This window comes from Schistocerca nitens, chromosome 4 (assembly GCF_023898315.1).
Source record: "Schistocerca nitens isolate TAMUIC-IGC-003100 chromosome 4, iqSchNite1.1, whole genome shotgun sequence".
NCBI classification, from domain to species: Eukaryota; Metazoa; Arthropoda; class Insecta; order Orthoptera; family Acrididae; genus Schistocerca; species Schistocerca nitens.
The window spans coordinates 497,855,546-497,869,487 of NC_064617.1; the positions used below are offsets into that span (position 1 = coordinate 497,855,546).

Consider the following 13,942-nt stretch of genomic DNA (forward strand, 5'->3'; position numbering starts at 1 on the left):
TTCTTTCCTGCTTTTCACATTCTGCCAATGACTGTACCATCTTACAGGGAATGGGTAAAGAAATTATTTCGAAACTGTGTTACGTATAAGCTATGATAACTAGTTCCGTTCTTGAACTCAGCTCGCTTTAATATGAGTCCAAATGTCTTTTTGGCAGTGTCTAGCTGTATAATGAATATAAGACATACAACAAAATGTCATGCATAAGTTAAAATACTATGAAACAAATATTTTTATTAATAAAATGCACAAAAATCTGACAGAAATCACTGTAGTTCACAAATTTCTATTACTACACATTTATTTCCATTTGTCAATGACGCAACTTTTCCTCCAGTGTGATGCAGTTGATGCGCAACATTGTGAAAGGGCTGCGATAGACTGAAAAAGAAAATCCTTATCAGAATACTGTACGAAAAAGGCAAAAATTAACACTGAGATTGATGAAGAAGTTGTTCTTGCACTCTGGAGTTCAACATTTTTCTAACATAAAACTTTAAACTTATCTAAATAACAACTAGCACAGAAAATTCTTCATACATCAGAAATTGATTTTATTAATATAACATTCAACTCACCACAAGAAAACTAGCACGAACCGGGGAATGTGAGTGCTAATAAGCGGTAGAAATAACAAAAAGGAGAAGAATAAGAAAAATAGGGGACAAAGAGAAAATTACATCAAAAGAGGTCTCATCAGTATATACGTTAAAACCATGTGTGTTCCAAGGAGAAAGGTTTACCTTGAAAAGCCGTTATCCCATATGTATTAGCCATACAAATGGTCTGTAAAGCATGTTTCACAGTCAAACAAATTGTATACCATCACTTTCACTGGTTGTATATTATATAAGAAATTACCTAACTTCTAAACTTAAAGCGCTTTCTAATTAGAAACTACTTAGCAACCACTAGTAAGAGCCATTATTTTTCCCCATAGTTCTCTTCCTAATCACTGAATCACATTTATTTTACATATTTATTAACGTTGCTCCTGTGGATGAAGTTAAAATATAAGAGTACTCTGACCCAGGATGTACTGAGTGCACTGCAAGTTTGACCAAGATTAGTAAATTGAAGGGAAAAAAAAATGATCCTACTGTCTAGCAATAAAACTTAACAATATTCTTAAATATGGTGTGACAGAAAAACTTTCTACCATGATTGACAAAATTTTAATCTTTCTAGCTGAGGATTTTTCTCTCGATACAAGAAAGAATGAACTTCACTTCTACAACACAATATGGTGATCAGTACTCACAATTTATTCTCATGTATTGTTTTCTTCTTATTTTTCTGAAATGTGTCTTTGTATGTGACAATGTTTTTTCAATAACAGTCGCCTCAACATTAACCAGATTAGGTGATAGAAGTGGCCGACCAATGAGTGTAAAATCAGCACCTCCCACCAGCATAACCTTGAAAGGAAAAAAGAAAATGTACAAAACTAGCAGTTAGTTGAACTTTTAAAAAATTGATTATTTGAACAGTTACAAAATCTGAGAAAGTAAATGCCACAAAACATACTGAAATCTTAAGTTTTCCCAACAGCCTAGACAATGAAGACTAAAAATGGTCAATTAGGGGAAAAAATCATGTAGTCACAAATTTTTGCACAGTGCTAGGAGATAGGGTCCTGAACACCACACTAAAAATCCTGATTGGTGGGGCGTGAGCACTTTTTTTATGTTTTTTCTCGAATAACTCTAAAACCTCAGCTTTAAACGAAAATGTTTTCCAGTACAAAATTAAATTACATCAAATTTTCTACAAAAAAAGGCCCTATCTTTTTTGCTCTAGGACTAATAGTTTCCACATTCAGGGGATGGAAAAACTGCAGATTCTTAAAAAATACTGTTCTAACGGTAGGAAATCAATGTTTATCATTAACTGGAGTGGGTTAAAAACAAATATTAAATGTGTGTGTCTCAAGTAAGTGCAGTAGATCCATATTTGGGAATAAACTGTGTTCCAGAGTGTAACAGGGTGGACAGGGGAGATGTGTGTGGTAGTGGCGCAAGGGAAGGTAGGTTGCTGGATTGTGGACATGCACTTTCCCTCCTTCCCAGGTCTGCAAACTGAAGGTTGAGCAGGTGATTCCCCACTCTATGAACTCCACTACATCACAAGAAGTAACTACAGTGAGTTTCACAAAATTGTACACACCCTGCACAGCACGCCTTATGAATCATTGGCGACGTAGAGGACAGACGTGCTTGGGGAGCATTTATTTTGCACAAAATGTATTCACACTACACTGGATGCGGATATACGAGTTACTAATAACACTAAGACAGGTAATGCATATGGACAAAATCTATGATTCATATTTGATTCATCCTCGTAACTTTAGGATTAACTCCTTATTTCTCGAGTTTGTTTTCTGGCTTTGCAGAAATGTACTAATATAGCTTTTGTTTTCCCCTCAAACTGTACCATCTCTGGCACCATTCCAAGTCTGAGCGTCATAATACATCTAGTCATTATGGTCTTTTCTTAATCTTTCAATCTGTCAGGCCTTGGACTTCCAATTTTAAGTGCCTGCCTAGACATTAGTCACATATCTGGTTAGACTATTAGCATGTAATGCTGCCAGACATATTGATGGACGACATGGAAACATTGAAACTTGTCATGTCTACGTCCAGTCAAGTTGCTGTCAACACGGAAAAAAGCAGCTTCTCCCGCCGACCGATCACATAACATCAGCGAACTGGGCAATTTACAACCAAAGGCCATAACCTCACCTTCATTCTTTGTGAGTCAGCCAACACAGTGTTCCAATCTTAACTGACATTTCCCTAGATAACGATGCTGTAATTATGGTCTCTGCTGGATAACAAATCAGACTGCTCTTACTGTTGTGCAAGTTGACTTAGCCTGTTTGTGAGAGTGCCAGAGTGTAGTGGTATACTTATTCAGCCAAATGAACTAACCATTGAGGTGGTTTCCACCAATGTCTATCAATATAGTACCACCTGTGTTACTATCCAGCAACTTGGCTGTATTTAAATTAACCTGTATGCACAGGGAATTAATTGTGCAAATTATTTTCATTTTCTTGTGGTTCAGGGCAATTATTTTATTTTATGTGGACTTACTAACTTTCCTTTCATGCTGCGCTGTAGTAATGGAAGTGTAATAAATATCCATTACCACATAAGAGAGAATCACAAAACTGTCACAGTAGTATACAAAAATCATGAAGATACTTCATCTTGTACACACAATTTATTTTATTTTCCACAGCCATTTAAACAGTTAGTTTCAAGAAAGCAGGAGTTGATACTGCCTCTTTTTTTTTACATTCAAAGGGCCACCCAGAGCACAAGGTTCACCTATCAGGCAACATTGTGTTAGGTGGCCCGGATTTCGCACTTCACATAGGACAGCTGCTTCATCCAAGAGGTGATCCCACTTCGACATGTTGATCTTCCTGCATGGCACACCCACACTTACCCTGTTTAAAGTTCACAACACAGGGTAGGAGAGCTCACCCCAACAGGCCAGCTCTTCTCTTGTGTTCTCTGTTTGTGTGTATGATACATGCCTGCTGTAGATTTTACATGTATCATTTTTGCTGTTGACAAAGCATTGTGGCTATGCCATAGCATTTATATGGATCATTTTCTAATGACTCAGCATTATGGCTATGCTATAGCATTTGTATGGATCATTTTACTGTCGACTTAGCCTTATGACTTTGTTTCTCTTTTCACACAATATGTAACACATGTTATTACTTCTTTTGTGGCAGACCCATTTACATCTGTCAAAATGTAGGTAAAAATTTGAATAAACTTTTGACCAGCAACTGGTTGGCTGTAGGGTTCCCACTGTATCCATAATTCTACAGTTGCTGACTGCTGCCATATTCAAGATTTTAAAATTCTTGTATTTTCTTTTTTAATTGCAAGGCAAATGAGTCGACACGGGAAAATTTGTTCCTTACAGTTTACACAGAAAGGTGGTTATTCGCAAGTATGACATACCTGATCTTCCACAGTCTCCACATTTTGATGTAGCAAGATGAAGTACCCAATACATAATCATCAAAAACACCCCAAGTGAGATGGGACATAAGGTTTCACATCACACATGTACACCATAACCTTAACGTTTTCCGGGAGGACATTTTCTTCAAAAGCTAAGATGAAAGTACCTACCTGTACCTATTTGGTTATCTTTTTGCCCCTTTTAGTATCTCTCGGATAAAATGCACACCGTGTAGCTCCTCATCTATCTGGAGTATAAGGTTTCTGAAAGATAACTTTCTGTAACATAATCAAAGTTTTACATGGAATAATAGTCAATTCTGTATCGTCCAGTCTTTCACATGTAAGTAGCACTAGAGATTGTACAACAGAGGGGGGGCTTTAATCAACAACGACCCATTTCATATTTTTTTTCCAATGCATCTATTGCTACAAATTTATGCTGTATTTGTTCTACAAAAAGTAACAGCTTTGTGAAGTTGTTTTGCTCTCAGTTTTCTGGCTTGTTCCTCTTCCCACAGGCTAGGGAAAGCAAATGGGTTGTAGCTATCCACACATTTATTTGTTGAGATGGTTGGATCAGTATGGCCATTGAGTTGATTTGGTTTGATACATTTCATGTCCCCCCCATGAACCATGGACCTTGCCGTTGGTGGGGAGGCTTGCGCGCCTCAGCGATACAGATGGCCGTACCGTAGGTGCAACCACAACGGAGGGGTATCTGTTGAGAGGCCAGACAAACATGTGGTTCCTGAAGAGGGGCAGAAGCCTTTTCAGTAGTTGCAGGGGCAACAGTCTGGATGATTGACTGATCTGGCCTTGTAACAAGAACCAAAACGGCCTTGCTGTTCTGGTACTGCGAACGGCTGAAAGCAAGGGGAAACTACAGCCATAATTTTTCCCGAGGGCATGCAGCTTTACTGTATGGTTAAATGATGATGGCGTCCTCTTGGGTAAAATATTCCGGAGGTAAAATAGTCCCCCATTTGGATCTCCGGGCGGGGACTACTCAAGAGGACGTCGTTATCAGGAGAAAGAAAACTGGCGTTCTACGGATCGGAGCGTGGAATGTCAGATCCCTTAATCGGGCAGGTAGGTTAGAAAATTTAAAAAGGGAAATGGATAGGTTAAAGTTAGATATAGTGGGAATTAGTGAAGTTCGGTGGCAGGAGGAACAAGACTTTTGGTCAGGTGATTACAGGGTTATAAATACAAAATCAAATAGGGGTCATGCAGGAGTAGGTTTAATAATGAATAAAAAAATAGGAGTGCGGGTTAGCTACTACAAACAGCATAGTGAACGCATTATTGTGGCCAAGATAGACACAAAGCCCATGCCTACTACAGTAGTACAAGTTTATATGCCAACTAGCTCTGCAGATGATGAAGAAATAGATGAAATGTATGATGAGATAAAAGAAATTATTCAGGTAGTGAAGGGAGACGAAAATTTAATAGTCATGGGTGACTGGAATTCGTCAGTAGGAAAAGGGAGAGAAGGAAACATAGTAGGTGAATATGGATTGGGGGGAAGAAATGAAAGAGGAAGCCGCCTTGTAGAATTTTGCACAGAGCATAACTTAATCATAGCTAACACTTGGTTCAAGAATCATAAAAGAAGGTTGTATACCTGGAAGAATCCTGGAGACACTAAAAGGTATCATATAGATTATATAATGGTAAGACAGAGATTTAGGAACCAGGTTTCAAACTGTAAGACATTTCCAGGGGCAGAGGTGGATTCTGACCACAATCTATTGGTTATGAACTGCAGATTGAAACTGAAGAAACTGCAAAAAGGTGGGAATTTAAGGAGATGGGACCTGGATAAACTGACTAAACCAGAGGTTGTAGAGAGTTTCAGGGAGAGCATAAGGGAACAATTGACAGGAATGGGGGAAAGAAATACAGTAGAAGAAGAATGGGCAGCTCTGAGGGATGAAATAGTGAAGGCAGCAGAGGATCAAGTAGGTAAAAAGACGAGGGCTAATAGAAATCCTTGGGTAACAGAAGAAATATTGAATTTAATTGATGAAAGGAGAAAATATAAAAATGCAGTAAATGAGGCAGGCAAAAAGGAATACAAACGTCTCAAAAATGATATCGACAGGAAGTGCAAAATGGCTAAGCAGGGATGGCTAGAGGACAAATGTAAGGATGTAGAGGGTTGTCTCACTAGGGGTAAGATAGATACTGCCTACAGGAAAATTAAAGAGACCTTTGGAGAGAAGAGAACCACTTGTATGAATATCAAGAGCTCAGATGGAAACCCAGTTCTAAGCAAAGAAGGGAAGGCAGAAAGGTGGAAGGAGTATATAGAGGGTTTATACAAGGGCAATGTACTTAAGGACAATATTATGGAAATGGAAGAGGATGTAGATGAAGACAAAATGGGAGATAAGATACTGCGTGAAGAGTTTGACAGAGCACTGAAAGACCTGAGTTGAAACAAGGCCCCCGGAGTAGACAACATTCCATTAGAACTACTGATGGCCTTGGGAGAGCCATTCATGACAAAACTCTACCATCTGGTGAGGAAGATGTATGAGACAGGCGAAATACCCTCAGACTTCAAGAAGAATATAATAATTCCAATCCCAAAGAAAGCAGGTGTTGACAGATGTGAAAATTACCGAACTATCAGTTTAATAAGTCACAGCTGCAAAATACTAACGCGAATTCTTTACAGACAAATGGAAAAACTGGTAGAAGCGGACCTTGGGGAAGATCAGTTTGGATTCCGTAGAAATGTTGGAACACGTGAGGCAATACTAACCTTACGACTTATCTTAGAAGAAAGATTAAGAAAAGGCAAACCTACGTTTCTAGCATTTGTAGACTTAGAGAAAGCTTTTGACAATGTTAACTGGAATACTCTCTTTCAAATTCTGAAGGTGGCAGGGGTAAAATACAGGGAGCGAAAGGCTATTTACAATTTGTACAGAAACCAGATGGCAGTTATAAGAGTCGAGGGGCATGAAAGGGAAGCAGTGGTTGGGAAAGGAGTGAGACAGGGTTGTAGCCTCTCCCCGATGCTATTCAATCTGTATATTGAGCAAGCAGTAAAGGAAACAAAAGAAAAATTCGGAGTAGGTATTAAAATTCATGGAGAAGAAGTAAAAACTTTGAGGTTCGCCGATGACATTGTAATTCTGTCAGAGACAGCAAAGGACTTGGAAGAGCAGTTGAACGGAATGGACAGTGTCTTGAAAGGAGGATATAAGATGAACATCAACAAAAGCAAAACGAGGATAATGGAATGTAGTCAAATTAAATCAGGTGATGCTGAGGGAATTAGATTAGGAAATGAGACACTTAAAGTAGTAAAGGAGTTTTGCTATTTAGGGAGCAAAATAACTGATGATGGTCAAAGTAGAGAGGATATAAAATGTAGACTGGCAATGGCAAGGAAATCGTTTCTGAAGAAGAGAAATTTGTTAACATTGAGTATAGTGTCAGGAAGTCGTTTCTGAAAGTATTTGTATGGAGTGTAGCCATGTATGGAAGTGAAACATGGACGATAACCAGTTTGGACAAGGAGAGAATAGAAGCTTTCGAAATGTGGTGCTACAGAAGAATGCTGAAGACAAGGTGGGTAGATCACGTAACTAATGAGGAGGTATTGAATAGAATTGGGGAGAAGAGGAGTTTGTGGCACATCTTGACGAGAAGAAGGGACCGGTTGGTAGGACATGTTTTGAGGCATCAAGGGATCACAAATTTAGCATTGGAGGGCAGCGTGGAGGGTAAAAATCGTAGAGGGAGACCAAGAGATGAATACACTAAGCAGATTCAGAAGGATGTAGGTTGCAGTAGGTACTGGGAGATGAAGGAGCTTGCACAGGATAGAGTAGCATGGAGAGCTGCATCAAACCAGTCTCAGGACTGAAGACCACAACAACAACAACAACATTTCATATGCAACCTACTCTGATCAAATGCTCTCTCCATCAACGCCACCCAGCCACAGAAAAGGTCATTTGGCAAAGCAGCCGTTGCCCGATGCTGCAACGAGACAGGTATCGGCTCCTTGTCATGTGTAGGGAGCTAGCTGAGGCATCAGAAGGGAGATCCCTGTCTTGTTAGAGGCTCTATTGAGAGGATACATAATAACCCACCACATTGGATTGGCTACTGCATTGGCTTTAAAGTGTATATGTATCTACACAGTCATTGTGCACAGAGAATCTTCAATACTGGAGGCAGTAGGTGCTCTTTGAGGTGTTCTGTAATTGGACTAGACTGTAGAAAAAAATTTAGAATAAGTAGGTCAAACACAAAACATTGCAAAAAATTACTTCAGCCTAAAGGTAATGTAAAGTAAATGCTTAAAGATATATCCGAAAGAAAGCAGAACCCAGATACATAGCTGGGTCAACATCAGAGACTGCCACCACAGGGCAGAGAGTAAGAAAATGAAGGATAGTTGGAGATGGGAGATTGCAGGACAAGAAGGAAAGTAGGTGCTGGACCACACACTCACCATGTACATACTAACAAAAGAATTGTGACCCCCAAGGGATGTACACCATTTATACTATTGCAAATTTTATAGTGACATTGTCAAACATCAAAACAGTAACCTTGAAGTAATATTAACAAACACTTCACACAACGAATAGAACGACAGGTTTTAATACAACTCAATTACTCCACCATAAAATTCTACATTTAATCACAAAATTATGTTGGTCTGAATTTAGACAGAAATTTTATACATGTGTGATTAATGTGATACGTACCTTTTCTAAACGTACTCTGTCGCCTACGTCTGGTGGCCAATATCCTTCAACCAGAATTATATCTTCATCTGTTACTTTAAATTGCTTCCCACATAAATGAACAACAGCAAACAGACGGCCATGCTTTGATGTTTCAATCTCCTCATTTACCCTCGAGATTACATCTGTCACACATAACATAAAACTAAATAAAAGTGTTTTCAGATAATGTCAGCAGGGGGGACAGTTTTGAGATTTTGATAAAGTATAATAAACAAAAGAACTATTTGATGTGACTTTCAAACATATTTATTCATCTGAAACTCTATTCAAGAAAGATAAATATCTATGGCCACTGGATTAAAGTCATAGGAATTGCTTCACTGACTATAAACTGATATTACTTTCTGTACTAATTTCCAACAAATGAAATGGAACGTTTCAGAATTTAAGGAATTTCTGAAGGATTACCTACTTTTACACTGCTGGCCTGTTATATGGAAGTTTTATATGCATGCAGCACAAGAAAATAATATCTAAATACAACTTTAAAATATTTTTTTATTCCAAAACACCTTTTAGTTATGTAGGTGAAAGCACAGGCACTGAAGTTGGTAACAGATATCACATAACGACCATAACAGTACAATTACACATTTCTGGACTAATTCAGAGTACTACAGAGTATTATACAAGAGTGGAATACAATGAGGCATAGAAAATTAATTCCAGCAGCTCTGATCCAACAATTAATTTAATAAGTAGTGCCAGGCCCTAAATTTTCATACTGAGCTCAGAGGTGAGTCACACTAATATAAGTACATTATTTTGCTTGTTATTCCTCATTTCATAATTTTATGGAAAACAATGCACGAAAAACCCTGTTAGGATACATGTAAACACACAGAATAATCAGTTTTCCTATGCAATGTGAGAGGCAACTCTCAACCTCATTATGAAACCAGTGTTCAATCAGCTGTCACAAGTCTCAGTGCTCTTACCGTCACCTGAAGTGATTATTCTGTCAACATTTCTGCAGCTCTGATGAATTTTCCTGTTGCTATGGGTGTGACACTAACTCACAAGATAAGAATGATCAGGATAGCAGGGCATTTGATGGTGTGCCCTTTCACACACAATGGTAATTACTTCAGGTAATTCATTTTTCTGAATTATTAGTCACCCTGGTAACTAGTTGGCTGTTTATCCTCCACTGCTTTTATTGGATAGTAATGCTGTTATCTTGCTATCCACTATTTTCTTTACTAAACAATAGATATTAGAAAAAGTAATACACCCATAAAGGTCCACAGCTAGAAAAATAAAAATAAAATATAATACAATACGAAAATAATCCAGCAATCAACCCTCATCTCCTCCAGGGCTGCACAGAGAGTAAGCTTGGCTGATCTGCTTCTAACAAAGACAACCCCCAAGAAAATAGCACACACAGCTGAAACACCCCTTTCCAGATCAGTCAGTGTACATTATGGAAAGATCTCCTGTAGCTCTGCCGAGTCTCAAATTACAGTATTGTTGAATAAATTGAGCTAGATAAAACAATGGACTTATATCAGGGCACATTAAGTTGTGCTCCCAGACTACAAGTTTGGTTAGTATAGTTTACCTAAATCACTCTACTCAGGAGTCAGTACAGCTCCTACTAACCAAGCCACAATTAAGTTACTGCTGTAAAGATAATTCTCTTGTTGTTGAATTCAAATTTAAATAGATTTATTTGGTATAAACAACTGTGATACAGACATAATTATACGAATGATTGACAAAGAATTACTATCTTCTTACCCTTCATATAGCTTAACTTAGTTGAACAAATTATGTAGACTACCAAATAAACTATTTGCAATTACTCATATGTGTTACAGAAAGTTACATTTAACTGAGGCCCTACTACCATTTCAAAATGCTTTGTCAACATGTAAAGAATTCTTTTTTCTTTACTGAATCTCGTCCCAGGATTTTCCTGTTTCTGGTGCCATATGGGTGTACAGCTGATCTAATTTCATAAATGTGGGAATTATATTTGACATATATACGTATTTTGGATATGTATACTCTGGGAACTAAGTATTTTGTGTTCAATACATTACTACTTAAACAAGTGAAAAATACAATTTAATGCCTTTCTTCTGCTATAGCTACACTTCTTTCAGCCCAGCACATCCCCCAAAGAAGTAACTCATAGTGTAAGTGTGCATATAAAGCAGCTTAATATGCCACAAGCATAAGCTATTTACCCTCACAATTCTTCTGTTTTCTTAGGTGATATCATGCTCTTCCTACCTTATTGCAGTACTTTTTAGTGTGGGCACCCAGCATTATTTACTATCCAGGTAAATGCCTAACAATGTCATAGAGTTCTTGAGTTCATTTGGTCTATTATCAACATTTGTAAAGTAAGAGATAATGTGGTCAGTTTTATTGTTTTTAAGTCAATCTGTTTTTGTGGAATCATTGAGCTACCTTTTCCATCATCAAATTGATCATCTGTTCAAAAACTTGCACATTATTGTGTGATGTGCTGAAAGTTGAGTTATCAACATATATCACAGATTTATAAGGCAATAAATTGGACAGATTATTTACTTAGACAATAAACAAAATAGATCCATGCACGGAGCCTTGTTCAGCTCCATAGATTTTACTTGTGATATTGTAATGAGTCCGTAATTCTGAGGTTGATTTCTGTCTCTTTTTTGTATACACCAAGACAATTTATGCTTTCAGGAAGTCTGGAAATGTTTCCTCTCTAAACAATCTCTTTATAAGATGAAAATGACATATGTACCACCTATTTTTTACGATAAAATTAGAGAAACCATAGCAATCAGTATGTCCTTAAACATAATGGAATGTGGGTTCATTTCGTTTTGGACTCATTTGCATGATTATTTTTAGATATTGGATCAATGAAAGTTAGTACAGAACCATAGAGTTGAAAGTTTAATCAAGTTACTTAAGTTATCATTGTTTGGATCTTAGGTATAATGCTATTCACTGTGGCAATTTGAAAGTTGTTTCAATCATATTCTCTGTTCCTCTGCTGTGTTTGGGATTTGAATGGTTTCCATAAACTGCAGTGTCAGCAACAAATGCTCTAATAGTGCAGTGCTCTTTTTGTGTAAACTGTCACTTGCATGGAAAGTGAGCCAAAACACTATGCTCACACTCATGTTCCTGAAATGTAAGCACCTAATTATCACCGCAAAGACCAGACACATTGAATATGTGGCAGGAGAATGAGCTTTTCTCTGAGAGCGAATTCATGCAAGATACAGAGACTTGACAGAAACTGATGAGCAATTTTTAGGCATTTTCTATAAACTTAGTGACAAGATGCAGCAAGACAACTGAGATGAGGTCAACAGCACCACTCATAGGAGCATGCAGAACAAATACAACCATTGCACCAAGCCACGACAGAAAAAGTATGAAAGATGGAGAATGCATACCGACAAGTCATCTCTCGACATGTCATGCAAAGTGGTCAACCTGAGTGAATGACCACTGACCTCAAACTGTCTGCCCTTCAAAAAGGAGGGGATGATTTCACTATCAACTCCAGAACTTTATCCTTGGAGGATATCACTGCGAACATCGAAGTGGCCATCCAGACCTCTTCCTTGTGAAAAACTTTAGGAAATATGGACTGAAACCACCAGGATACTGCACTGAGCAACACCACCACCTTGCAGGCTGAAAGAAAGAAGAAGAGTTACAAGCTATCAAGAGCCATAATGCCAACGGTAGCATATTGGTACTGCCTGCTGGCATGAGAAATACAACTGGCATAATGAAGACCAAAGATTATGATCAGAGGACCTATTAGACGCAATGGTGTACTGAAAGTTAAGTGTAGACCTGATGCAGCAGATCCCACAGAAAAAAAAGTTGGTTAATCAAGGCATCTTCTCACCAGGCATCCTAAAATGGCGGAAAGAGGTCATTTTGACCGCACATAAAATACTTTCATATTTGACTTAAACAAGTACTTGTTTTAGTGTTTGTTAACCCTAATCACAACAGTTATTTACAATTATAAATCACAATTACTAATTTATCTGAACACCAACATATCATACAAATTTATTGTTGCTATTGCTAACAAGTTTCTTAACTATAGATTTTAAAAAATTAATTGCTCATACAACCATCTAGACACATGTAGATTATTTGGTCCATTTTACTCTCACATGTGTTTTACAAACAGCTCTGTATTACTTTACACACAAGCTGCTAGACGCACTTAGCACAGGTGATTATTGTTTTACATGCACATTTTTCCGCACATGACTTTGTGGCACTTTACACAGTTTTTGCTGGTCTTGTTGCCTTTGCAGAGGCTGATTTGGTACTTCCTCTGCTTACTAGGTGATTTAAGACCCATATCCTCTTCCTTTGCCTGAAGTTCTTGCTCTTTCATTCCCTTGAGTTCATTTGCCAGTTGAAGAATTAATTTCTTCCTTTCCATTCCTGCTCATTACTATGTTATAGATGACCTAAGCATTTATTGCTACCATGTCAAGTATATTGTAGAAGACATGCATTGGCCATGTCCTAATCTGCTACATGCAACCTTCACAGTATATTTACGGGTCATCTGATCCACGGTGTCCACTTCGTTCTCTGTTGCATTGTAGAATGCTACGGTTTCAGGTTTTTTCTTTCCTTCCTTGTTTATTGCTATTTCAGCATGAAGCATACTCGAAAGAATGGCATTTATATTCTTCTTTCCTTGGTATACAGTTCAGGTACAGTCTGTGTTGCCGCTACTGTGCAGTATTGTGGTGGAGTGTATTTCAGCATTCGGCTTCCTTACTTCATTGGGGATTTCACCGCAGATCATGTTCACTGTACCAACTAATGAAGTTTTCTTTTCTTTCAGTTTTTTAGCTAGTTGAGGAGACGTAAAGAAGTTGTCTGTGGTCACATTTCTTCCTTGATTTACAAATGGCTCTATGAGACGCAGAACAACGTACTCTCCACGTGGTTGTTTCTCTCTATGGGGGTTGTTTGGGGAAGGAGACCAGACAGCGAGATCATCGGTCTCACCGGATTAGGGAAGGACGGGGAAGGAAGTCGGCCGTACCCTTTCAAAGGAACCATCCCGGCATTTGCCTGGAACAATTTAGGGAAATCATGGAAAACCTAAATCAGGAAGGCCGGATGCAGGATTGAACCGTCGTCCTTCCGAATGTGAGTCCA

The 13,942-nt window shown here is 38.1% G+C and overlaps 1 protein-coding gene across 1 annotated transcript in view; it reads right to left on the reverse strand.

Moving 5' to 3' along the window:
• Positions 1-214: 214 nt before the first annotated feature.
• LOC126253110 (39S ribosomal protein L21, mitochondrial) overlaps positions 215-13,942 on the reverse strand; it is a 41,179-nt gene continuing 27,451 nt past the window's right edge. Inside the window, exons 3-5 of the mRNA XM_049954221.1 lie at positions 8,738-8,901; positions 1,262-1,418; positions 215-381 (exon numbers count right to left, since the gene is read on the reverse strand). Of these exons, the coding sequence (XP_049810178.1) occupies positions 314-381; positions 1,262-1,418; positions 8,738-8,901 (389 nt within the window). The 3' untranslated portion in view covers positions 215-313. The remainder of the gene's footprint in view (positions 382-1,261; positions 1,419-8,737; positions 8,902-13,942) is intronic.